General features: G+C 45.7%; 1 protein-coding gene across 2 annotated transcripts in view; it reads right to left on the bottom strand.

The window, feature by feature from the left end:
- Positions 1–25,376, bottom strand: part of LY86 (lymphocyte antigen 86) — a 73,168-nt gene extending 47,792 nt beyond the window's left edge. The window contains exon 1 of one of the 2 annotated variants that reach the window (XM_074398411.1): positions 25,164–25,376. In XM_074398411.1, coding sequence (XP_074254512.1) covers positions 25,164–25,299 — 136 coding nt within the window. In that variant the 5' untranslated portion in view covers positions 25,300–25,376. The remainder of the gene's footprint in view (positions 1–25,163) is intronic. The other variant, XM_003927377.4, reaches the window with a different exon arrangement.
- Positions 25,377–25,756: the final 380 nt, after the last annotated feature.

Genomic DNA, 25,756 nt, shown 5'->3' with positions numbered 1-25,756 from the left:
ATCCTGCCAGAGGTGAGGAGGAGCTCCAGGAGAGCAGCCAGCAGCATCTGTTTTGCATACTAAGGGCAGCAACAATCAAATTTCTCCTAGAAAGGTTTTCTTGGACGTTCATAAAGTAAAATAGAATTGGATAAACAAGCCAGGTTGAGAAAGCAAGCAGGGTTTGAACAAATCTCAGCTCTAAAGGTATTTTTGTGCCTTCTGCTCTCTGTTAGTGGCCTCGGCTGGGCTGGACCTGGGAAGTTGTCAAAGGGAGGACAACCTTGCCGGAGTGGCTTCTATTAACAGCTACTAGTGGACTTTCAACTGGAATCAGTAGGAAGAAGACAAAATCCAATGGCAGAGTCTCTAGAAATGAAATTCCTCAGCAGAGGATGGTGGGGGCCCAGGTGCCCTCCGCTGGACCAATCCTTGATTTGCTTTCAGGCAGCCCGAAAGCTTGGATGTCTGTCCCCAAGTCCTGGAGTTCGTGGATGTAGCTCCACACCCTCTGCGTTGCTGGCTGGGTGGTTTGAGGCGTAGGGGAGGGCCCGACTTTTAGGCAGCTTGTCCCATTTTCCATATTCTAGCTCTACTTGAGGTTTTTCTTTAGCTTTATATTTTGACATAATTGTATTTTCACAGGAAGTTGCAAAAAGATAGAGAGGTCTCATATGCCTTTCCTCATCTTCCCCCACGGTAAGATCTTACAGGTAGGACAATACCCAAACTGGGGCATTGACACTGATACAATCCACAGAGTTTATTCAGATGTCACCAGTTTCACAATCACGTGTGTGTGTGTGTGTGTGTGTGTGTGTGTGTGTACATGCGCATGTGTCTGTTTCTTACAGTACTATTGCTTGGGTTTAAAAATGGTTAGAAATTGGTCTTCTTCTTCTCAGGGGAGGGTAGAATTCTTACAGCAGAGTCCTTGTGAAAAGGAGCTGACCCCCTCCACCCTCACCTCCACCAGCCTTCCCCATTCTCATGGCCAAGGGCAACCTCCAGCTTGCAGCGTCCTTCCTGCTCTGTAAAGGTAGTCTCTCTTCCCCTTCCTTTCTCGTATCCTTTCCTCTCCTCTTCTCTTCTCTCTTCCTGTCTCTCATTCTCTCTCTCCTTCTCGCCCTCCCTTTCTCTCCCTTTCTCGTTTTCTCCTCATACCAATACTTAGATCTAACTACCATCCTGAGTTCCGGAACACTGACTTTTCTTCAAACACACCTTAGCTTTCACGGTTCATTCCCTGCGACCCGCATTTCTCTAAAAACTGGTACTGCTTTCTGCATGTGCTGTTGGTAGAACACACCCTGGTCCCAGGAGGATATTAGCGATTACCAGCATGCTTCCGACAGAGGCATGACCTGGGGAGGGAGAGAGGGTGTAGCGCGCCCAGGAGACCTTACCATCCACACGCAGCTTAGCGGCACTGGCAAGACTGCCCCCTAGTAAACAGTTTATGGAGGGAAGGAAAAATTGAGTTAACAGAATGTGAGTAAGCTGGTCTGCTTCTGGCTGCTCAATAAAATAGTACTGGATGGCCATTTAATAAAAGGGGGTGTGTTAGGGTTCTCTAGAGAAACAGAACCACTTGGCACTGGGGATAGAGTGTCTGAGTGTGGTTGAACTGCTGGTCCTGGGCCAAATGGTAGCAGATATTCCTCTGCATCTTCCAGAATTCTTTCCCAAATGTAACAAAATAACAAACAGGCCTTGCTTTTGATTTCTTCTTTTAGGTTGGCTGGTGACCAATTCTGCCGGCTTGTATTCTGTCTATCATACAGGCCTAGCTGGGCATGGATCTAGAAGTCTGTCTTCCTTCATGGCTGTACTTTTACTAGAGCATCTTAACTTTCTTGGCAAATTCATAGGATGACGTTCAAGGGTCACCGTAGACCTTTACAAGAAGATGATGAATCAGGCTTCAGTAAAATCCCACTGCTGGAAATTCATCACGAGCACGATGCAAAATTAACTTTCCTCTTTTCTGTCTTTAATGCCACTGTGTTCTCTCTGCTTCCTCCCCTCATACCCCCTCCCTGCCTTTGTGGAAAAGAAATAACCTACAATGTCGTAAATGTATTCTAGCTGTGTTTTTCTATTATGTCCTGATCTCTTCTTTTTTCTACCTATCAAATCTTATTACCACGGAGAAGCCCAGCAGGGCTCCCCACGAGGTCCCTATCTCATAATAGCAGTTCTCTTTGGCCAGCATTTCCTCAGTAATTGACTCACACGTTCCAGTCGTACGTAGGAACTGGCTTCTTGTTTCTTCATCTCAGATATGTAGATAGTGTGTTCAAACTACTTACACGTGTTTATCGCTATCAAATGCAACAAACGTAAAATGAACACTGTTCCGATGGAATAGCTTCTATTTGTGATATGACGTGGTAAAAGCTGCAACGTCCTGCTGGCTGCCTGGCAACCTTGGTGAATGTGTTTTTGAGTGAGAAGGTATGTTTGGGCTGCTAGACTTAAAACTCTGGATTCCTATCTTGTCTGCTTTTAACTGCAAAAAAAAAAAAAAAAAAAAAAATAGAATTCATAGTAGGCCTTTTTATTGGCAGAAAAGGAGTACGTATCTTGCATGCCCCTCTGGCCTCTAAGTTCCAGTTTCACAGAATAATGTAAGTTTGGCTTCCATCAGCATAGGGGGAGTTTTTTTTATTTTTTTATTTTTTTTAAATCATGATATAAACATTAGAAATCGTAAGAGATGTGTGGCATTGAAGACTTCTAACCAAAATATCTTGCCAAATGCCTTGAGGAAAGTAGTGACCTATGTGAGGTGGTGATGTCTGATCTTTGCGTCTTAGGAATAGACAACAGTGCACTGGCCAGGCGTGGTGACTCACACCTATAATCCCAGCGCTTTGGGAGGCCGAGGCAGGTGGATCACCCGAGGTCAGGAGTTCAAGACCAGCCTGGCTAACATGGTGAAACCCCATCTCTACTAAAAATACAAAAATTAGTCAGGTGTGGTGGCACATAACTGTAGTCCTAGCTACTCGGGAGGCTGAGGCAGGAGAATCGCTTGAACCTGGGGAGGCAGAGGGTGTAGTGAGCCAAGATTGTGCCACTGCACTTCAGCCTGAGCAACAGAGTGAGATTCCATCAAAAAACAAAACAAAACAAAACAAAATAAAACCAATGCATTAAGTGCACAATTTTTGTGTGTGTTACCAAGAGGATGCCATGGCGCCCCATAGCATAGGATCCTAACATGAAGGTGAGAGGGAACTGGAACCTGTCTTATGCGTGACAGTGGGTCTTGCAAGAGGAAGAGCAACGTGGCTCATCATTCACTAACCTGTGGTAGGAAGGGGATTAGGTCTTGCGGATAGAAAGACAAATCAGAAATGCTTCTGCTGTCATCGGATTTATAGTACTTCCACCATCTGATTATGATAGCACACCACTGAATAATAAACTCAACAAAAGATGCATGTACACTCTATGTATACTCTAAATCTCTCATTTATAGTCAACACAAATCAATATTTTATAGTCTTCTATGGGCAAGGCAGGCTTCTCATGAATTCACTTTATACTACCTTGCCTGACCCCACTTCATTTTAAACACCGTCTTAATAATGGTGTCACTATTCTTTTCTTACAATATTTTTATTAACCGTCTAATATGCGCTGGACACTGTACTAGCTGTGGTGGAATCGAGGTAAAAAAGGAGTATTTTGACCAGGCCAGTTCACCCAGACCCCTACTGGGTTGGTTAAGTAGTGACCAGAGCTCCCCCAAGTCTAAAAGCATCACGGGAACTTGCCTCTTCGGCTTGGTGTTGTTAGTCGTTTAACTTCCTGTTACTAATCTGGAGTCAGTCTGTGTGGGATAGGAAAGGATAAATGCTAGTCTGTTCTCTGTTTATAATGGAAGATTAGACTTTGGCACATGCTTCTCCACTGCCAATGTGGATTTCACCAGCCGGCAGACTCCTTCTAAGGGAGAGCCTGGCTTAGGGACAGCGGGAACCATGGCATTGGTAACTCCCACACCACCAGGATACACCTGTTGTATTTCATGTCTGCATTGCTTACAAATGTGTCTGTCTCTTGACAGGGAACAGAAGCAGGGCCGGGATGCACAGGGTGGTTTATTTGACTGTACAGCTGCAAAGATGGCTCTGGGACTTTTCTTGACATGCTGCAAATTCTGAAAGGGAATTTCCTCCTGCTTCCAGAAGTCATGAACTAGATATGGTTTAAAAGAAAAAGCCAAGGTACTTGTTGTCCTTGGCATCTGATGCGGTGGAGTATGATGGATGAGTGAGCAGGAATTGGCAGACCGGCTGGGAGGTAACAGCTGAGGCCGCCTTAGTCTTTGCTCATGGATGGTGCTGGGTTTGAACCAAATGGGCCAGGAGGTCCTCAAATGTTATTTGAATGGTTGATTCTCTCATTCGTCTTGAGAGTGGCCAGGGCATGGGGTGTTAGTTCTAACATGCCTGCTTGCTAAGGAAGAGGCTGAGATCTCAGGCAGGGAAGTGACTTCCTCCCATCTCCAGACTCAGCCTCCAGAGCCCTGAGCACTGCGCCCTGGATGCCGCGCGGCTCTCACCCTGGAGCGGGTGAGCGAGGCAGACAAAAGACAGAAGCAGAACTTTAGATGGAGGGGAAACGAGTCCAGACGTGTGTGCCGGGACCTGGGCATCCTAGGACTCAAGTTGCTTACAGAGAGCGACAAGATCCAACAGGCTTCCCAATTTTGCTAAAATTCTTCACTGTGATGGCACATGTCACTGTCTCTCTGCACGGGTGCTGCTTTTCTCAAGAGGAGAAAGCAGTAGAAGTTCTTTTTGTTAGGAATTAAGGAAAATAATGCATATAAAGCATCTTGACCAGTGCTAGGCACATAATAGACAGTTAATAATTGGGCAAAAGGAGAACAGAGTCAGTTAGAAAGAAGATGTTGGAATATTGACTATTCTCATCACAGTTGCAGACAATGAAACCAACTTTTAAAAATCATTTTTCTTTTTAATGTAAGAACACCCCAGGTTTAAAATGATTTCGTTAAGTTCATACATCTATTTGTATGGGGTCTGGTTCTGCTGCAGGCTGGTATTAAACTCCTGGGTCTAAGTGATCCTCCTACCTCAGCCTCCCAAACTTCTGGGACTACAGATGTGACCCACTGTGCCCAGTTTTATTTTATTTTATTTTATTTTATTTTATTTTTTTTGAGACAGAGTCTCGCTTTGTTGTTCAGGCTAGAGTGCAATGGCATGACCTTGGATCACTGCAACCTCCGCCTCCTAGGCTCGAGGGGTTTTCATGCCTTAGCCTCCTCAGCAGCTGGGATTACAGATGTGTGCCACCACACTGGGTTAATTTTTGTATTTTTATTAGAGATGGGGTTTCACCATGTTGGCCAGGCTGGCCTTGAACTTCTGACCTCAAATGGTCCAACCGTTTCGGCCTCCCAAAGTGCTGTGATTACAGGCCTGAACCACCCAACCCGGCCTTCAGCCCAGCTTTAAGTTAAAGAGATAGTTCTGAGATGAAACCTAGATGTCAGTTGGGACCTCCCCGCCCTTGAGATATAAACAGGGTTGGTGGAACACCATCTCATGGTTGGGATGCCCTTCGCTGCTGGTTCTTAATGTGGCCGCGTGTTGGAGTCACTAGGAGAGTGCCGTGAATATACCCTTGCCTGAGCTCCACCCAGACAGTCTGATTTAACAATTCTGGGTGCTGCCTGGTTTGTAAACACTCCCCAGGTGATTCTATTGCCCTGCCTAGTTTAAAATCCACCGTTAAAAGACACATCAAGTTTTTTTTTTTTTTTTTTTTTTTTTTTGCTGATTTCCTGATATATGATCTTAAATGTGAGATCCCACATCTACCGGGTATTACTCAGGCTCAACGTTTAACCCCTTCATAGATGTCCTAAGAAACCTCCTTATAAACCATTTCACAAGGGCTACAGAATTTATGAAGAGTTAGGAGGCAGCCTCCTTTGCCCAACCCTTTATGACCTGGCGAGATGCTCCCCGCCCCTTTCTCATTTTTCATGTCTCTGGCTCCTGTCTCTACAAAAGAGAGATGGTGTTTCCCCTCGCTCAGTCCTGAGGAGTTGGAACCTTGGCAGTTACCCAAGCGACTCTCAAGAATTCTTTCAAGAAAGGCACGGCTCTGCTTAGGTAGGATTCCTGCAGCAGCCCCTAAAAGCATTTTTTTTTTCCTCTTTTATTTCCTGAGCATCGACTCTCTGCCAAACACGATCTTAGGTATGAAAAGATCTGAGATGGGAGTTCAGCGATGAAGAGAACAAAGCTGAAAAGATGAGCGAGGAGAGCTAGCGGAGGATGGGGAGCATGAGACAGGACACGCCTGCGAACAACTCCCAATGTGGAGAGGAACATGGAAGAACAGCAGAGCTTGGCATATGTGAGTGGGCGGCGTGGGGCTGGGGGAGCCAAGACCACAGAGCCCGGTGTGCGCAGGACTCCTGGGCTGCCTGCAGGCTCGCGGGAGCTCTGTGCTTGGGCGGAGAGCAATGATTTGAAGGTGGGAATGCAAACAGGCATCAAATTTAAAAAAGTAAAAAAGTAAAAAAGACATGATTATAAATAAAAGATATTTGGCGTCAATGAAGGAACTACTTAAGAGACCGGCAACATCTTTTGTAGTCTAATAAGCTTTGTCTCTCCCTTCTCGGTCTGTAAGGCAGTCAAGTTTCACAGTCTCAGGAGTTCTGGATGTGGTTATTCCGTGGCTGTGACTTGGGCAGATTGTGTTGTGTTGTGTGTGTGTTCCATGCCTCTCCATAAGTCGTCATGACTTTTGGAGATGGAACGTCAACTCATCCATTTTCTTTGTTTCCTATACACTGATTTTCTTCTGGAAAGGCTGTCTGTGTTCCTGAATATAGGCACAAATACAGGCTATAAACGAACAACTTATTCGGCCGGGTGCAGTGGTTCACGCCTGTAATCCCAACACTTTGGGAGGCGGAGGTGGGTGGATCACGAGGTCAAGAGTTCGAGACCAGCCAGGCCAACATGGTGAAACCCTGTCTCTACTAAAAAATCCAAAAATTAGCCAGGCGTGGTGGTGGGTACCTGTAATCCCAGCTACTCGGGGGGCAGAGGCAGGAGAATCGCTTGAACCTGGGTTTAGGGGAGAGAAGTAGAAGGTTTTAAGAAATAAACTCTACGAAAATATCTCCGTAAGAATTTGAGAATGAGCTAAAAAAGTCCCTTCACTATTTCTGACTTCCCCACTCTAGCAACACCTTGCTTGGCTCATTGCATTGCACCATGGGAGCTGCTTAAGTGTTGGAGGAGTGAACGGAGGAAGGCGGATAAACCATGAGACCCAGAAAGTAAGGGGCCGCATCACCTTAGCAGTCATTCAGCTGATTTTGGAAACAATCAGCTTGCTCCTTGATCTCCTCAAACGTTTTGCTAGCACACTGCCCTTGTAATAAATCTTAACTTCAGTGTGCCCTCTTCTAATACAAGAGGCCATAAAGATGACTTTCATCCTCGCAGCGTTCAGCACTCAGAGTTGGGGGGTAAATATTCCTCCAGTTAGATTGTTCAGGACACGTGCCTGAAGTCAGAGCGGCTGGCAGAACACAGCAGCCATTTGATTTTTCTTATTTTTGGTAGGTGCAGAGAAAATGGAAGGAGGGATGCTAATTCAACAGGAGAGACAAAAGGCCTGATATTTGTTTATTGGTCCCATTGTAAAGGTTTTTGAGCTCCTACTGTTTGCTAGGCACTGTGTCCGATGCGGGATATGAAGATGATTTAGTCTTAGACGCAGCCCCTGACGTTCAGGAGGAAGAGGGGGTAAACAGATGACCGTCACGCAGACTAGCCACACGGCACTGTGAGAGAACAGGAGAGAACAGGAGGCATGTCTAACCCAGTGTGGGTGACAGAGACGGCCACCTGGTGGACAGGTGCCAGTGCTTTGCCTTGGAAGCTGTGGAGGCACTTTTGTGACATTCATCTTAAGTACATTCCTATATATTTCCAAATATTTCCAGTAATTACAGATGGGTGTAATAACGGTGGTCACTTCTATAGCTCTTCCCCCGCCCCCACCCACCACAGGTGCTGCTCTAAGCCCTACACGTGTATCATCTCTAATCCTCACAAAAGCCTTAAGAAAGATGCTGTTATCTGTGTTTTAGAACGGAGGTAACTGAGGCAGAGAGGATTTATGGAAAGTGTGCAGGTTGCAAATCTTGTATAGGGCTGGAGTAGGACCCTTTGCAGTAGACTCTTGTCTACCAACTCAGGCACAGAGAACAACATCTACAAAAAAACTCAAGTCCTAAAGACTGTGTATTCTGGGAACTTCACATTCACCAACAAGGGCTCTTTGTGAAATCAAGCCAGCTGTGGTTTTGTGACCTTCATCTTGATTCATGTAAATGCTATCAGTGCAGCTTCTGTCTTTAAAGCTGGAGGTCAGAGGTAGGTGGTGTTCCCTCAGACACGGACGAACCTTAAAGGTCTAGAATTACCCCTGGAAGGATAGTGGAAAAGCAAGATAATTTTCTTTCCTCTGTTGCTTAAAGTGGTACCTGAAAGGTAGATTTCTGCCTTCTTCCTACATATTTCCAAAGAAGGAGGCTTCCTTGGCAAAATACAAGTTTCTGCAGCTGCTGGGGTCAGAAAGAGTTTCCACCATCATCACAAGCTTTCATCTTGCTGGTGAGCTCAGACATGCTCACCCTCTTGCTGACTTTATTGAACATCTGCCCATGATGTGGAATTGAATTTCTACACCATCCATGCCGGTAGTGCGACACCAGTATGTGCTTTGCAGCCCACAGGTGAGCATGCACACAAACAGACACACACACACACACACACACACACACACACACACACTCTACAAGACAAAACCCAGCCCTCCTTGCTTTGGCGCTCTAGCCTGACCATTTTAGGGCACCCTGTCTTAGCGTGTTCCTAAGAATAGATGCTCCCATGTAACTCAGACGGTAAATCGGGGTGTCGGTTAGCACTCATCTCGCCCCGCTGAGATTCTGTTTCCTCACTTATAAAAGGAGGAGGAACTGAGCACTATATTAGGGTTCATGCTTCCTTCCTACGCCAGGCTTCTCAGATGCCTAAGAGGCCAGGGAAGTGGAGCGCAGATTCCGGGGACTTGGGGCCTGCACTGTGGGATGTACAGGCAGAGGGAGAGTCACAGCCTCAGGCTCAAGAGCGTCAGGCCACTTTTTAAAAAAACCTTTTTGTCTTGAAATAACGATAGACACAGGAAGCTACCCAAAGAGTAAAGAAGTGTCCTGTGTACCTTCATCCACTTCCCTTCATGATAACATCTTACATAACTGAATAGCAAAACCTCGTCATTGACACTAGTACACTCGACAGACTGTGTTCCGGTTTCAGCAGTTTTCACATGCATGCACGTGTCTGCTCATGTAGTTCTATGCAGTTTTACTGCATGTAAGCACCACCACAATCAAGATACACATCCTGGCTGGGTGCAGTGGCTCATTCATATAATCCCAACACTTGGAGAGGCCTAGGCAGGAGGATCACTGGAGCCCAGGAGTTCAAGACCAGCCTGAGCAACATAGGGAGACCCTGTTTCCACAAAAATAGAGGCCAGCACCTTTCCTTGCCAGTGCAAATGTTTCTTGCAATGTTCAGGGCCCCGGAGTGAATCTTGGCCATACACAGAGCCCTACAGAACAAGCATGAATTCTTTTTTAAAAAATTAACTTTTAATGAACACACAATAATTGTCTATATTTATGGGTTTGCTTCCTAAATGCTTTCTAGTATGAGAGCAGCTTAGCTTATTTTTCTCCCTGCTCTCCCTGCATGTGGTAATGAATTGTCCATGGCTGCCTCCAATTCCCCAGGAGGAAAAAATCAATTTGCACTTTTCCTAGGAAGCAATCCTGTTGGCAGAGCTGACTCGTAGAGACCTTCCTTTTCTATGTTAGCATGTTGCTGAGGGGCCAGCGTGACACTGCTTCTGAATGTGGCCACCTGGATTTAAGGTGGAGGAGTGCCTCAACTGGGAAGCCCTTGAAGGAAGAGGAAGTGTATAAGGAAGGGCAGAAACTCGGGCTTCCACAGAGCATAAGAGACCCAGTATCTCCAGGGTGTGGAATCCCAGGTTTCCTTCCTGATGATCCTGTGGAGCTTCCCCAGGAAGGCAGAGTGGATACCCAGTGGGAGTTCCCACCCGGATGTCTTGAACTGGGATCAGGGAAGTTATATTCTTCATTCCCAAAGCCAATTTGTCGTTTATTTCTGCATCTCTTACGTCAGTGAGATGAAGCCAGAATGGGTCTGCTAGATGCCTCAACTCTGCAGTAGAGCTCTCCTGGACAGGAAGGAGGGACGTGTTTCTACGGGAAACTCTGAACTTGCTTGTATTTTATCTTCACGAAACATAGACCTTCCGGAAATAGGATCCCAGGGCCATGAATAATATAAGATTACAAGCTCTTACAGGTGGATGCTGGAGGGGAAAAGCAGGGCTGCTATTGGCTTGGTCCCCCTGCCAGCGAAATAAATTCCTAAGCAAGGAAAAGACTCATTTCTCCAGAATCAACGCACCCTAACATTCCCTTTCTGATTAGAGGAATAAAAAATGCTTTTGCTAAAGATATAAAAAGAATTACATCGAAAGTTAGCAAGCTGCCATGAAAAATAAGACAGGAAATTGCACTCTTCATAAAGGAGAAGAGTGCGCCTGTTGAACAATCACAGCCATCCTGTCCCCGCAGACCTGCACACAAGTTAAACACAACATCTGAGTTTCTTCCGCTGCACAGCAACGTTTAAAGAAGGCCTGGCTCAACACTATGCCCTTCGCTGTAACGCCATTGCTGTAACCATTTGGATATTGTTCAGTCTTTTTTTTTTTTTTTTTTTTTTTTTTTTGCCATCTGTTCATGTGTCTTCAGAACATAACATTTAAAAACTGTTAGTGTGCATGGAAACATTACTAGACAAAACTGATAAAACTAGAGCAATTAGTCTAAATACCTTTGCCCAGGCTTAAGCTGCTGAGAAATGGAGAAAGAAAAAAAGCTCTGGCTGATAAACATTTTCTGACACAGAAGACATAAATAACAGGTGTCCACAAGAGTTTGTAATTGCAAAACAGTGGAAACAACATGCGTTTTGATCGAAAGAAGGGACACAATAGTAGTCGATACATACAATGATATACGCCACCTTCATGAAAATGAATTAATGAAAGCGATGCATGCTAGCTATTTCTTGGAATAGTGTAGTCAATTAATCTCCAAATGAATTGCTAATTCAATTTTCATTAGTTCCAGTAATTTGTAGATTAGGTTTTTCTGTGTAGACAGTCATATTGTATACACATAGTAACATTTTTATTTCCTTCTTTCAAATCCTTAAACATTTTCTTTTTGTCTTACTACACTGGTGAGGTCCTTCAGTACAATGTTGAATACAAGCAGTAGTGAGGGGCGTATTTGTCTTACTCTCGATTTTAAAGGAAATGTTTCCACTGTTTCACCATCAAATGAATTGTTCACGGTAGATCTATGTTTTAGATGTATCTCTTTAAAGAGTAGATAGCCAACTTTTAAAATGCAATCTGTCAGTCTTTGTTTTGTAAAATCAGGTTAATATAGTCCATTTATATCTATTAAGGCCTCTGTTTTCTTTCTTTCTTTTTTTTTTTTTTTTTGAGACGGAGTTTCGCTCTTTGCTACCCAGGCTGGAGTGCAATGGCACGATCTCGGCTCACCGCAACCTCCGCCTCCTGGGTTCAGGCAATTCTCCTGCCTCAGCCTCCTGAGTAGCTGGGATTACAGGCACGTGCCACCATGCCCAGCTAGTTTTTTGTATTTTTAGTAGAGACGGGGTTTCACCATGTTGACCAGGATGGTCTCGATCTCTCGACCTCGTGATCCACCCGCCTCGGCCTCCCAAAGTGCTGGGATTACAGGCTTGAGCCACCGCGCCCGGCCTCTGTTTTCTTTTTTGAGATGAAGTCTCGCGCTGGCAGCTGGAGTGCAGTGGCACTGTCTTGGCTTACTGCAACCTTTGCCTCACAGGTTCAAGTGATTCTGTTGCCTCAGTCTCTTAAGTAGCTGGGATTGCAGGCACACACCACCATGCCTGGCTAATTTTTGCATTTGGGGTAGAGATGAGGTTTTGCCATGTTGGCCAGGCTGCTCTTGAACTCCTGACCTCAGGTGATCCCCCTGCCTCGGTCTCTCAAAGTGCTGAAACTACAGGTGTGAGCTACTGCGCCCAGCCAAGCTTCTGGTATTTTAATAATTATTTTATCCTGTTTTGGGTTTTCTTTATGCCTTTCCTCCCTTCTTTCCAGCATTAGTCTGGATTAATTGGAATGTTTTATTTTTTCTTTTAATTGTTTTATTTATAGCTTGGAAATTATATACTGTATTTCTAGTCTTGCAGTATTTACCTTTGAGATTTTTAACATGAGTTTTAATATCTTAATAAATCTTTAAAAAAATTTGTTTTTTTCCTACCTATTTTAAAAACCTTGGCATATGAAGTATGTTACGTATTTATTTGTTTGTTTTTATTGTGGCAAAACACATGTGACTTTGAATTTACCATCATAACCATTTTCAAGTGTACAGTTTGGAAGTCTTGAGTATATTCACATTGTTGGGCCTCATATTTCTAGAACTTTTTCATCTTGCATAAATAAACATTGTCTTTACTCTCTTCCCTGAAAAAGACCAGGTCAAGGACATGAGAATGCTTTATGTACAATCACCAGCCCCTCCTCTGTGTGTTATTGTTATCTGCCATTCTGCATTAGGCAGCCTCCAATATGGCCCCAGAGATTCCCTCCGAGTGCCCTGTGCAATCCCCTCTCCTGGAGTAGCCCAGTGACTTGCTTCTAAGCAGTAGAACAATGCAAAAGCATTGGGATGTTGCTTCTGAGATTAGGCTGTAATGTCATTAAACAGCGACAGATATCTGTCATGCCCTCTAGAATTTATTCTCTGGAGACTTGAGGCTCCTAACCCTTTCCTCTAGGAATATCCTCCATCCGGTGATCCAGGCCCGTGGCAATGATCCCAGTGGAGAGAAGTGGGAGGATTTTGTTTATCTGACGGATAAAGTTGGTTGTATGCAGCAAGCTTTTCTACACATGGAGAAAAGACCAGAAGAAGCAGGCTCTGGCATCAAGCTTTGGGTGTTAGGGGCCCAAATGACTGGCTATATTTTCTTTTCCTTTCTTTTTTTTTCCGAGATGGAGTCTCACTCTGTCTCCCAAGCTGGAGTGCAATGGTATGATCTCACTTACTGCAACCTCTGCCTTCCAGGTTCAAGTGATTCCCCTGCCTCAGCCTCCTGAGTAGCTGGGATTATAGGCATCCACCATCATGCCTCGGTAATTTTGTTGTATTTTTAGTAGAGACAGGATTTCACCATATTGGCCAGGCTGATCTCGAACTCCTGACCTCAGGTGATCTGCCTGCCTTGGCTTCCCAAAGTGCTGGGATTACATGCCTGAGCCACCGTGCCCAGTCGACCTGCTGTATTTTCATCAGGCATCCCCTGTCGTGGTTATGTGTTTACTAAAGGTTTCTGGAGTCCTTAATGAGGCTCCTATCACACTCTAAACAAGCTCTCACTTTTGCTGCCCTATGAAAATGTCATTTCTATGTAAAGTTTACAATAATAGCACATTTATGGAATTGCTTATCCTCTCAATATTATAAAGGAGCCCCCAGTGGTGTCTGGCATATTCAAAAGGCCTTATTTTGTAGGGTCTTAGGCAAAATAGGACGTGGGGAGATTGCCCTGAGAGGAGGGCTGCCTAGAGAGAGGGTCCTTTGTGCTTTGGCGATGTGGGTGTGCAGGAGAGGTCTGGTCTTGGTTTATGTGGCATCTTTCACCTGACATTGGGTAAGTTTGATTCACGTGATGGTTTTCATGCTTGAATGAGAAGCAGAGCTTGCCTGGGAGGGTGCTGTGCTGTTGGGCTCTGCTGCTGGCTGGCTGGCTTTGTGACCATCGTTAGGAAACATCGCTTTTCTGGCTCGGATGTTCCTTTTCTAAACAAGGAGGCACTTGGCTTGAAGCCCCGAAGCTCTATCTTGCCTGAACATTTTCCAGTCCTGTAAGGGAACCCCGTCTGCCTGTGGGCAGGGAGTGGCAGAATGCTGACCTCTCTCTGTGCCTGCAGAGCACCAGGCTTGTGGAAAAATAGGTCGTCGTGTGACAGCTCCCTGCAACCCAATGTTTTATCAGCCGTCCCAAGGCAGACTGTTACAAACCAATCACTCAGCCTCACAGGACATCAAGCTGACACTCAGATTGATGACTACTCCGGTGTCTCACCCCACACGGGGGTGTGCTTCCCTCTTATCCGTAGCCACTAAGAATTGACCAAAAAGACCAAAGTCCTCTGCAACTATACTGATGGCATGGTAGAGGATAGGTTAAGGGGAGGTGATCAAGTGTCCTGTTCTCTCCTGGTTGGGGCCAACAGCATTAACAATACCAGGCAGTTGCTAGAAATAGGAAAACAGTGCCTGCTGTTTTGAGCTTCTGAAGACCTCATCTCTCGTGATTCTGTCTTTAAGAATTACTTAGCAGGCACGTCTGGGTGATAACAAAGATGAGAAGGAAATTGGGTCACGTCCCAAGCACTAGATGAGCAAAGAGCCTCATTTCTATCCATATGGATAGATCAGAAACAACTATGCAGTTTTTTTCTATCTTTGTAAGCAAGTAGGAGTAAGGACAAAGAGTTGTGAATGAGCCAGATAGTCTTGGGAAAAATAGAACAGAAGGACTGATCAGTTCAAGTGGTCCCATATAAAAATTAGGCAGAATGTCAGGCAACAGTCAAATCAGCACCAGTGATCACACAGAATATACAAACGGAAAGACAGTTTAGTGTCAAGTTCTAAGACGATGAACTAGCTGAGTATTGTCAGGATTAACCTTGGCCATGCAGACAAAGACCATAATCTACTATAAATCACCTTTCTAATGATATGTGGAGGTGGCCGGGGCAGGCGTGAGTTTCCAATGACACCTGCAGACGAGATCAATATACAATAAGCGTACAATGAGTTACAAGGCACTGACCCAGCACAACTTAAAGAGCATGTCACGAGAAAAAACAGCAGAGTAGAAGACGCATAAATGGTCTTAAGCATGCAATAGGTAAAGTTTAAGGAAAGAGAGCTCAACTTGCAGGCTGGCTACCAGAATCAATTGGTTGGTAGGTCAAAACCTGCATCCTCAGATGGTCTGAAGAGATACTTTTTATTTTTGGTCTGGAATATATTAGACATCCAGAAAAATACTGAGATAAATATTGCTGTAATCTTGGGAAAGTGTAAGAGGATAAGTAAAAATAAACGTCAGTACAAAGGTAACAAAGAGATCAATGTAAACTCACAGTATCGATATTTTGAAATGAAATTAAGAATAATGAGTTGAATAAGCTTGTGATAATTTGTGTGTGCTTTTTCTGCTTTTGAAATTTATAAAGCAAATTAAAAAAAATCTGCTATATTCAATTAGATGTTTAAGACAAATTTGTGGCCAGTATATGACTGCCTGCAAATGTTAATTTGCTAAATTTACAAATTTTTGATTTATTAGTTGTGTAAGTAGTGTTGAATTGTTTAAAAGGATATTTTAAAATTACAATATAAGAAGACTAAATTGAGCACTAAAGCGTACAGAGAAGCCCTTTGAATAAGAAAGATCCCTGCTACGGTGAAGGGTTCTAATAGTTAACAAAGGCAAAAAACAAAAAAAAAAAAACAAAACAACACCAACACCAACAATAACAACCTGATAATTCTATTCTAGATTTTCTACCGAGGCTGGTGTAGCTTCCACTAGCCAGAAGGAAAGGTGTCAGGTTTCAAATACGAGAGCCCTTGCAAGGGCATTCTGGCTGATTAGGCAGCCTGTGTGAACATTAGGCTGTAAATTGTGCTTGGAAAGGTGAGTGGAGGTTTCTGGGCGGGGGATTTTCTCTTTCTTCTTGGCCACTGGGTTGGTTCCCACCCTCTTCTGCTCTGAGGGCAGGGAGCACTGGAGGAGGAGCTTGGAATTTGAAGAAGGGACACACAGTGACGCCTTCCTGGGTCCCATGCGGGGGCTGGTGGGCGCTGACCTGCATGCTACCCTCTGCGCACTTACCTCACAGATGGAGGTCAAATACTGGTTTCCTGAGAGACCCCAGCAGATTTCTGCTGCCCAGCTGGTGTCTCTAGAACCCCAGTCAAAGCTAGCGGATCAGGGGCATAGGCTATTACCTAACATGGCATCCCAGAAAAGGAAGGAACACCATCCTAAATGGTACACAGGTCGCAGATGGGTCACCCTTTTATTTCAGTGAAAACTCGGCCTTGTTTCTGTTTTGGAGGGAGCACCTGCCTCTCCATATACTCCATCCTCAGCCCTGCTCCCATTCTGTGCCTTCCGACTGCTCTAATTAGGATCGATGACCTTTGTCCACCTGGAGCCATCGGATCTGCCAGGAGCTCTCGCTGCACTACTGGAGCTGGGAGTTGCCTCTTCCACCTTCGCTTTCCTCTTGCTCTGGAGAAAAAAAGAAACTGCTCTGGTCTTCACACTCCCCCTCCGGCACAATTGCTGCTGCTTTAGGAATGTGTTGGCTATGCTGTAGTTTCTACAAAAATAGCTCCGGGGCTGGAGGACAGCGCTTCCCATCTCTACCTCTCCAAAGCCTCCTCCCAAAGCCTGAGCAGAGCTGCCCATTGAGATCTTGCCTGAGGATGAAAATAGCGGTGAACACTGTTTGGGAAAACGTTTCCTGACTGCAGAAGAGGCCTCTTTAGAACCACAGACTCTTGGCTTTTTTCCCTCTCTAGGTCCCTATTCACTAAGTTATTTAGCATCTTGTTTAAAAAGTCCTTGGGAGAATTAACTCCGGCTTGGAGGTTGGGTTGTGAAAACTTCCCACCAATGGAAACCCGGAGGATCCCAGTGGCGTGGTCACAGGAACACACCTACGTGGTTTGCGTCCCTTCTGGCACTGTTCACTTTCATCTAGCATTTAAAAAATCTGCACTGCGATGTGGATCTTTCTCGTGTTTCTTTTTCAACTTCCTGTCTTTAAATTTGGGCCGAAAGACCTTGCCCTGCTCAAGGCACCCAGAGGCATCCCTTTGAAACTGCATCTTTGTCTCTCTATTTGTCTATTTTTCCTTAATTATAATTTTATATCCCTGTTAATCTGGGAAAATAAATAAAGAGAGAAACTGCTGTCTGTGTACAATATTTGAAAGTACTGCTAAGTGGCTAGATGGACTGTGACTTTTTCGTTTCTTTTTTTGATGCTGTTGATTTGCGCTTCCTTGTTTTATGCTTCATTTCCTTCAGAATTCTTAGGTTCTGAGGAACGTAGAATGATCCCCACCCATTTTCTCCCAGGGAAGCTTTTAAAATGTTTTCTGTGAACATTTTATCAATACCCCCTGTTGTTTCTGCTACATGGCGAGGCTGTTTGCATCTTACCCTCTATTCTGTGTGGAGGTGTTTTACATTCTTGAATTCTGATAATTGTCCTGTTTGGCCAGGTTGATGGATGATTCAGGCACACGTGACTTGATTTAGACTTTGTAATGAAGGGGCTTTTTGGAGGTCAGCTAAAGCACCTGCCCTGTAGCAAACATCAGTAACATGGGAGGCCTATTTAGGCAGAGGTGGACTTGAAGGCTGACTGCCTTTAAGGGGAGGAGAGCAGGTGCGGATGGCAAGTGTGAAGCCTGGTGACCAGATGCCATGGTAACCTGACCCTGGAAACTTCCAGGGGGCTGCCAGGTCCCACAGGGACCACCCACAGCCCTTCACACACGGCTGAATAGGGCTCCCGTCCCTCCCTGCTCACCGACTACCCTACAGAGGAACGGTTGGGTGGGGGAATTAGGGCTTCCCCAGGAAATTACCATTCCTCCTGCTGGGTAGGGCTCTGACTATAAAATATGCTGTTCTTAACGATAAGAGAATGGCCCTGCATTTACTTCTTTTAATTTGGAAGCTGTCATTTCTAGACACCACCTTGAAACAGACAAGAACTTGGTACGCATGGCTGAAAAACAGAGATGTGGTGGGGCTCCTTCTCCTAGGAGTCGGCGTAGGTTCCCGAGGGATGCTTGGGATGAGCCAAATTGGCCCAGCTCTGGATGTGCGTAGAGTGGGGGGGCGCTGGGGTGCGGTGGGGCAGGAGGGAAACAATTCTTCCATCAGCAGAGGAATCTCTCCCTCCTCTCCTCTCCCTCTCTTCTTTTTCCACTTCCCCCTTCTCTCCTTCTCTTCTTCCCTCTCGTCTTTCTCCTCTCATCCTTCTCCTTCCTCTCCTCCTCTTTCTCTTCTACATCCTCCTCTTTCTCCTCTTTCCTTCCCCACTCTTCTGACTCCTCCTCCTCCTCTTCCCTCCTCCTCGTTCTCCTCCCTCCTCCTACTGCCTTTTCCCTTCCTCTTCTTTCACCTCTCTTCCTTTTCCTCTTCTTCCTCCTCCTTCCCCTCTTTCTCTCCTCCTTCTCTCTTTCCCTCTCCCTCACCTCCTCCCTTTCTTCCTGATCTCCTCTTCCTCCCCATCCTCCTTTTTTTTTTTTTCCCGCCAGTCCACAGACTGCTTGAGGTTTTCACTTCCTGACCTGAAGACTTAACTTTTGAGCTGTGCCTTGTCCCTGGTCTCACCCTGTATTTCTGGGATATGATGGCATGGCTTACTCTCTATTAGAATTTTATGACATAGCTCTATGTCACTGAGCATGCAGTAAGGACATACAGCTTTGCATCATTGCTCAGGTATTCTATTTTATTAAAATGCTTAATGTGTGTATGCTTCAGTTTCTATATTGAAAAAATGGAGATAAACCTCCTGTCCGCCTCTGTAAGGATTTAATGAAGCTCTGTCAATGGAAGGACTTCATAAATTTTAAAATGGCATACAGAAGGGAGAGGTTATTATGACCATGACGAGTCTCTGAAAGAGATCTTGTAAATTCCTTGCCATCATGGTGGGTTTGCCATTGAGTTCACTTGTCCATGCAGGCTCTCTATGGCCAGAATCATCTGGAAGGCCTGGAACTTGAGGTTCTGATCTGGTGACTCGCTTAAGAGATTCCTTCCTACTTTTGACCAGGGATTGGCAAGCCTTTCTATACAGTTCCAGATAATTAATATGTCAGGCTCTGTGGAGCCTTGCCATGTGGTCACTGTCGCACTACCTTGCCACTGTAACACAAGAGTAGCGTAAACAACACCTAAAAAAATGGGTGCAGTTGTGTCAAATAAAACTTTATTATGGGCCGGGCGCGGTGGCTCAAGTCTGTAATCCCAGCACTTTGGGAGGCCGGGGGGGGGTGGATCACGAGGTCGAGAGATCGAGACCATCCTGGTCAACATGGTGAAACCCCATTTCTACTAAAAATACAAAAAATTAGCTGGGCATGGTGGCTCGTGCCTGTAATCCCAACTACTCAGGAGGCTGAGGCAGGAGAATCGCCTGAACCCAGGAGGCGGAGGTTGCGGTGAGCCGAGATCGCACCATTGCACTCCAGCCTGGGTAACAAGAGCAAAACTCTGTCTCAAAACAAACAAACAAACAAACAAACAACAAAAACAAAACAAAACAAAACTTTATTATGGACACAGAAATCTGAATTTCAGATTTCCATGTGTCATGAATATTATTCTTCTTTTGAATTCTTTAACATTAAAAATGTAAAGACCATTCCTAGCTCACAAGCCATACACAAACAGGCACTGAGTGGGTTCTGGCCTGTGGGCTCCTGTTCTCAAGTGTCTGCCTTATACGACTTCTAGGAACCACTCCTATGTCCAGGTAGCCTGTGAGTATCAGGGAAACCAAGGGGCACATAAGTCCTTTGAGCATGTGTCACAGGTCCCCCTACCTGGCTGATGTCAGAGCACGTGAAATTACAACACTGGGCTCTTGCCAAAACCGTACAACTCAGAACTCTGCTATCTGACTCTTACAAAAATCCAGTAACAAAAACAAGAGCTACAATCATATTTATGGAGGATTGCCCACAGGACATGCAGCTTATCCATTCCTGTACACAATCTAACCTTCTCCCTCAAAGAAGCCTGACCTGTGATTGCTGTATTCATGGAGGATTCTGCCTTGGCCCTTTGCAGAATGTATCCTGATTCTGAGCTCTTGACCTGCACCAAGGGGCACTGTGAGAAACAGCAGGTGTGAGTCACCATGGCATCTCAGTAGAGACACTGTCCAGGATGTCATCTACTCTGGGGAGAAATTCCCGTCATCGCTCATCCCTATATCAGGAAAAGCTGAGCATCTTAAAAACTAATTTTATTTCAGAAACGATGTCATTTCCTTGTTTGATTAGGTTTTAAGGAAGCTCAGAGTCTGTTATACTTCTATCAGCTGTAAAACACCTTACAAAGTCATCAGCAGTGCAGATGTATTGAGCTCATAGTATGTGGTAAGTACCTTTCACGTAGTCCTTCTCACACAATCCTCACACAGCCCTGTGGGGTAGGTAATATATTCTCACTATTGATATTAGGCTAAATAATGGTCCCTAAAGATATCTTCATCTTAACCCCTGGAACCTGTGAATGTTACCTTACATGGCAAGAGACTTTGCAGATGTGATTAAGGATCTTAACTTCGGGAGATGGTCCTAATCATCAAAGTTCTTATAGGAAGGAAACAGAGGAAGCTTTGAAACAGAACAGGAAGGCCATGTGATAATGGAAGGAAGCAAGATGCTACATGGTCAGCTTTGCAGATGGAGGAAGAAGCCCCAGGCCGAGGAATGCAGCTATATAAGCTAGAAAAGAAAAGAAAAGAAATGAATTCTCCCCCAGAGCTTCTAAGGGAGCAAGGCCCAGGCCCTGCCAAAACTTTCACCCAGTGAAATTGATTTTGGACTCTGACCACAGAACTATGAGTGAATACATGTGTTGTTTTCAGCCACCAAGTAGAAACTTGTTACAGCAGCAGCAGGAAACTAATACACCCTCCTTACAACCAATACCACGAGATCTAGAACGTTGCCCCAAGATTTGAATGAGCTTTGCTGACTCCAGATCCTAAGCTCTTACATGTTTTGCTGCCTCGTCTGTTACATGTGTCTAACCTGTCCTGCCTTTTATGATTTCCCCTTAGGCAGCTCAGGTAGGTTTAACAAATTATATAGACTGAAGGACTTAAACAGCCGACAGTGAATTCTCGGAGTCCTGGAGGCTGGAAGTCTGAGATCAGAGAGACACCAGGGGCAAGTTCTTGGTGAGGGCTCGCTTCCTCGTTTACAGACAGCCACCTTCTCATTGTGTCATGTGGTGAAAAGAGAGGGAGATCTCTGACCTCTTCTTTTAAGGGCACTAATCCCATTTATGAAGACTCCACCCTCATGACCTAATCACCTCCTAAAGTCCCCACCTCCTAATACCGTCATATTGGGATTAGAGTTTAACACGAATCTTCAGGGGACACAGACATTCAGTCCATAGCACTTTCCCTTATGCTTCCCCTCACGCCTGTTTCTCCTTCCAATTACAAGTATTTCTGTCATCTCCTCACATCTTTGTGAATATGCTAGAGGTAGCACATAAATAAATACATTGGTGGGTGTTTGTGACATGTGCAAGGGGTGGGGTCCCTGGGCTTCTGTAACCTTGAGACTTGTGATTTAGCAAACCCAAGGCCCCTGACTGTGTTCACTCCCCTTTTGCTTTAGTAAAGACAGTGGCTCTCTTCTTTCCTGTGTCACTGGCAGTTGACCAGCCCAGGACTTCCGCTTTTTCAGAAAATTATGCTTACTTCCTAGTTCGTATTCAAAACCCAGTAACTGCTTGTGAAGTTTCCTTTCTCCTCAAGGTTATCAAGACTGCGGAAATGGTGCCAACTCAGGCCTTAGTGGTTTCTTCCTGAATTATTGCTCTGCCTGGAGAAAACCCTATTTTTAGCCTCAAATAACTTCCAATTCAACATCTACACTCCTGTTAACTGCCCAAGGATCTTTCCAAAATGCAATTTCCTCCTGGCCAAAGGGACACGGCCCACCCTTATCTGGGGTCCTGCTCTTATCTTCCACTTCCTCTTTCAGCCCTTTGTGTCTTCAGCTCTCCTACAGTTCCCTGAACCCTAAGCCTGGCCCCTTCTCCAGGCCTTCATGCATGTCGTGCTCTCTGCCAGACTTCTTCTCTCACCTCTCCTTTACTCCGCTTTGCCTGCTGATGAAACTCTAGACTTCAGGGAGTTCTGGAGCATGGGCTCTGGAGTCAGGCAGGCTGGGGATCAATTTGTTTTAATTCTATAAATAGTTCCTCAATGCCTTACCTTATCTGCGACCCTGGGGATGTAATTCTGCCACTATTAGCTGTGTGGTCTTGGAAAAGTTATCTGTGAATGACAATCTCTATCCCTCAGTTTACACATCTGCAAGATAAGAATGATGTGTGTAAACCACTCAGCATGGTGGCCTCCACCGACATGAGCTGTTATCATTACTGTTGTCATCAGTCTTTAAGCTTCAGCTTAGGCTTGGTGACTCCTTCCCCAGCAGATTTAGATGCCAACCTCACTATCTTCTGACCACCATGCCCCTGGTACACAATGCCTGCCTTCCCTACAGCCCTTCACACAAAGCGTTTACCTTGTTGCTTAATTGTCTGAGCCTCCCACTACACTTGGGTGAGAACTGCCTCTCTTCTGTCCCTTATTCTGAGTGCCTGGAGCAGGGCTTGGCAAGGACGTTCACTGACTCCATGGAGCAACTTCACCCACAGAGGAAAGAGTCATCCTCAGACGGGCAGGTGGTGTGTCCTTGCTCTTTCCCTGACATGCCCAGTCCTCTCGCCAGTGACTTGAAAGGATGCGCCAGCCTGGCTGCAGGCAGAGGGTGAGTCTGGGAGACAGATCAGCCATGGTAACCTTTTATGCAAGGATGAATTGGAAAAACCAATCCTGACCAGTCCTCATATCACATCCTGCTTCTCATCCTGCACCTAAAATGAATGGTATACTAGTGATCCTGACCCCATCGGAAAACTGAGAGTGACAAGATCAGCACTTCCAGCATCCAGCCATTTATCCTCTTTTACTTATTTTTAATTTTTTTTTTGTGCACTTCAATGTCCCTTCTTTATAAGAGTAAGGCCAAATTGAGCAAATGGCCCTGCTGACCAGAGTGACCATCTGGACCTCTCCGGGAGCTCTTTGGGTGGCAGTTGTAGGATCAGCTACTTGTGCAAGCACTGGTTCCTTGTCACCCTCCAGCTTAGAGTGAGGCCAATTCAGATAATTACTCGACTTCTCTTTCCCACTTCCCGCAGTTCAAATGTCCCCCACCTCCCTCCAAAGTGACAGATATCACAATTCAATGCGCTTGCACAAGCCAGTCCCTCTAACAGCAGCTGTGATCCTCAAGCTGGTCTCCTGAGTTTCTCCCCACTTGGGAGCCCTGTATGGGATGAATTGCATCCCCTCAAATTTATGTGTTGATGTCCCAACCCCCAGTACAGTAGTGCCTCCTTATCCAAGATTTCATTTACCAAGGTTTCAGTTACTTTCGGCCAACTTCAGGCCAATATTAAATAGAAAATTCCAGAAATAATTCATAAGTTTACATTGAGCATCCTTCTGAATAGCATGATGAAGTCTCGTGCTGTCCAGCTCCATCCCACCAGGAACATGAATTCTCTAGAGAATCCACGTTGTCTCTGCTACCTGCCTGTCCATCACTTAGTAGCTGTCTCATTTATTGGATTCAAAAACATAGTATATGTAGGGTTCAGAATGATCTATGATCTCAGGTAGCCACTGGGAGTCTTGGAACATATTCCTAGCAGACTGGGGGACTGCAGTACCTTAGAATGAGACTGTATGTGAAAATAGGGTCTTTTTTTTTTTTTTGAGACGGAGTTTTGCTCTTGTTACCCAGGCTGTAGTGAAATGACACGTTCTTGGCTCACTGCAACCTCCACCTCCCGGGTTCAAGCGATTCTCCTGCCTCAGCCTCTCAAGTTGTTGGAATTATAGGTGTGTACCAACACATCTGGCTAATTTTGTATTTTTGGTAGAGATGGGGTTTCACCATGCTGGTCAGGCTGGTCTCAAACACCTGACCTCAAGTGATCCACCTGCCTCGGCCTCCCAAAGTGCTGGGATTACAGGTGTGAGCCACCGTGCCCTGCTGGAGATAGGATCTTTAAAGAGCTGATTAAGCTAAACTGAGGCCCTGAAGGTAAGCCCTAATCTCATATGACTGTGTCTGTATAAAAAGAAGAGATGAGGACACAGATGTGCACAGAGGGAAGACCACGTGAGGAGACACGGAGAAGATGCCACCTAAAACAAAGGAGAGATGCCTCGGGAGAAACCAGCCCAGCTTCCAGAGCTGTGAGGAAATAAATCTGTGTTATTTGAGTCCCCAGACCGCGGTACTTTGTTACGTTTTACGGCAGCCCTAGCTGACTTAGACGCAGCCTGATTGGTTGGTTCTGACGCTTCTTACCGCAGTTCACTGCATTCTCTTCACTGAATTGCAATTTATCTCTTGGCATTTGTGTCGGTCCGCTGAGGTGACGGGCCTGGCTTACGCACTTTTATTATCTCTAGCACTGAGAAACCCTAGCACCGGTAGGTGCACGTGAAGTGTTTGCTGAATTTTTGAGAGCTGCTGCTGTCCCGGAAGCTCTAAGAGTGTCCAGAGAGTGAGAGGAATCTTCTCTTTGGGCAGAAGTCACCTTTTCACTCCACTTGCAAAGGACATCACATGGAAAGACAGCCCAGGTGCACAGTGTTGGGGAAGGGCCTACTGGAAGCTTCTTTTCCTAATTTTCAACTGGTGAGATTTGATGGTTTGGTAGACTCACTGATCATCTTGTTCTTTTTTGGGTTCTCAATTAGTAAATTGCTATATTTAGATTCAATTTCTCTTTCTTGTAGTCTTTGTTGCTCTGCCATTCTCTCTTCTGCTCTTGGCCCCACCCCTCTTCTCCCAAAGGCTCCCAGTGGCCCTCCCAGACCTGCTGCAGGTGGAGAAAGTGTTCAGCTGCCCGTCCCCTGTCCCCTGTCCCCTGTCCCCTGTCCCCTGTCCCCTGTCCCCTCACCCACCCCAACCGAGCACTAGCGGCTCACATCTGTGGGCCTTACTTTCCCCCCACACACGTGGCTGAGCTGCGAGGTCTTACCGCAACTCTGGTAGAGCACTTCCAAGCCGCTGTCACTGCAGGCCGTGTGTGTGGGCCAGGCTCCCCCTCCGCCGCCTCCACGGCAGCTGGGAGAAATCAGAGTCCAGAGGAGGAGAGTGGCTGTGAAACCCTTCATGGTGAGGGCTGGTATGAAACACACAGAAAAATAACCGGCCAATAAAAAGGCCGTAAAGGTTCTTCCTTTACCCTCACGAAGGCAGTGGCATGTTCAGTTTCACTTCTCAAATTTTAGGCTCCCCGGGAACCACAATCAGACGTAAAAGGCAGTGAGCAGAGGCATTTGAATACTGTTCCCCCAGGACCTTGAATCGACAGATGAGGCTGTTCTGGTCTGGGGTAGCATGCGTATTGACTTTCTGCTTTCACAGGGAAAGGGTCAGTAGCGATGCATGAACTTAGCTCTTGGGGACCCTCAGAACAGCCTCCACCCCCAGGTGAAGTTGTAAACTTGGGAAAGATGAAGCACAGGCCACCATCTGTTTCCCATCGCCAGCCCCCATGTCTCTGCAGGCTCCTGGTGCAGGCTGTGTATGGACCAGGGACCCGGCAGGAGCCAGCAGGCAGCGGTTGAT

Source organism: Saimiri boliviensis, chromosome 4 (genome assembly GCF_048565385.1).
Source record: "Saimiri boliviensis isolate mSaiBol1 chromosome 4, mSaiBol1.pri, whole genome shotgun sequence".
In the NCBI taxonomy this organism is placed as follows: Eukaryota; Metazoa; Chordata; class Mammalia; order Primates; family Cebidae; genus Saimiri; species Saimiri boliviensis.
This window is presented reverse-complemented; position numbering and strand designations above follow the sequence as displayed.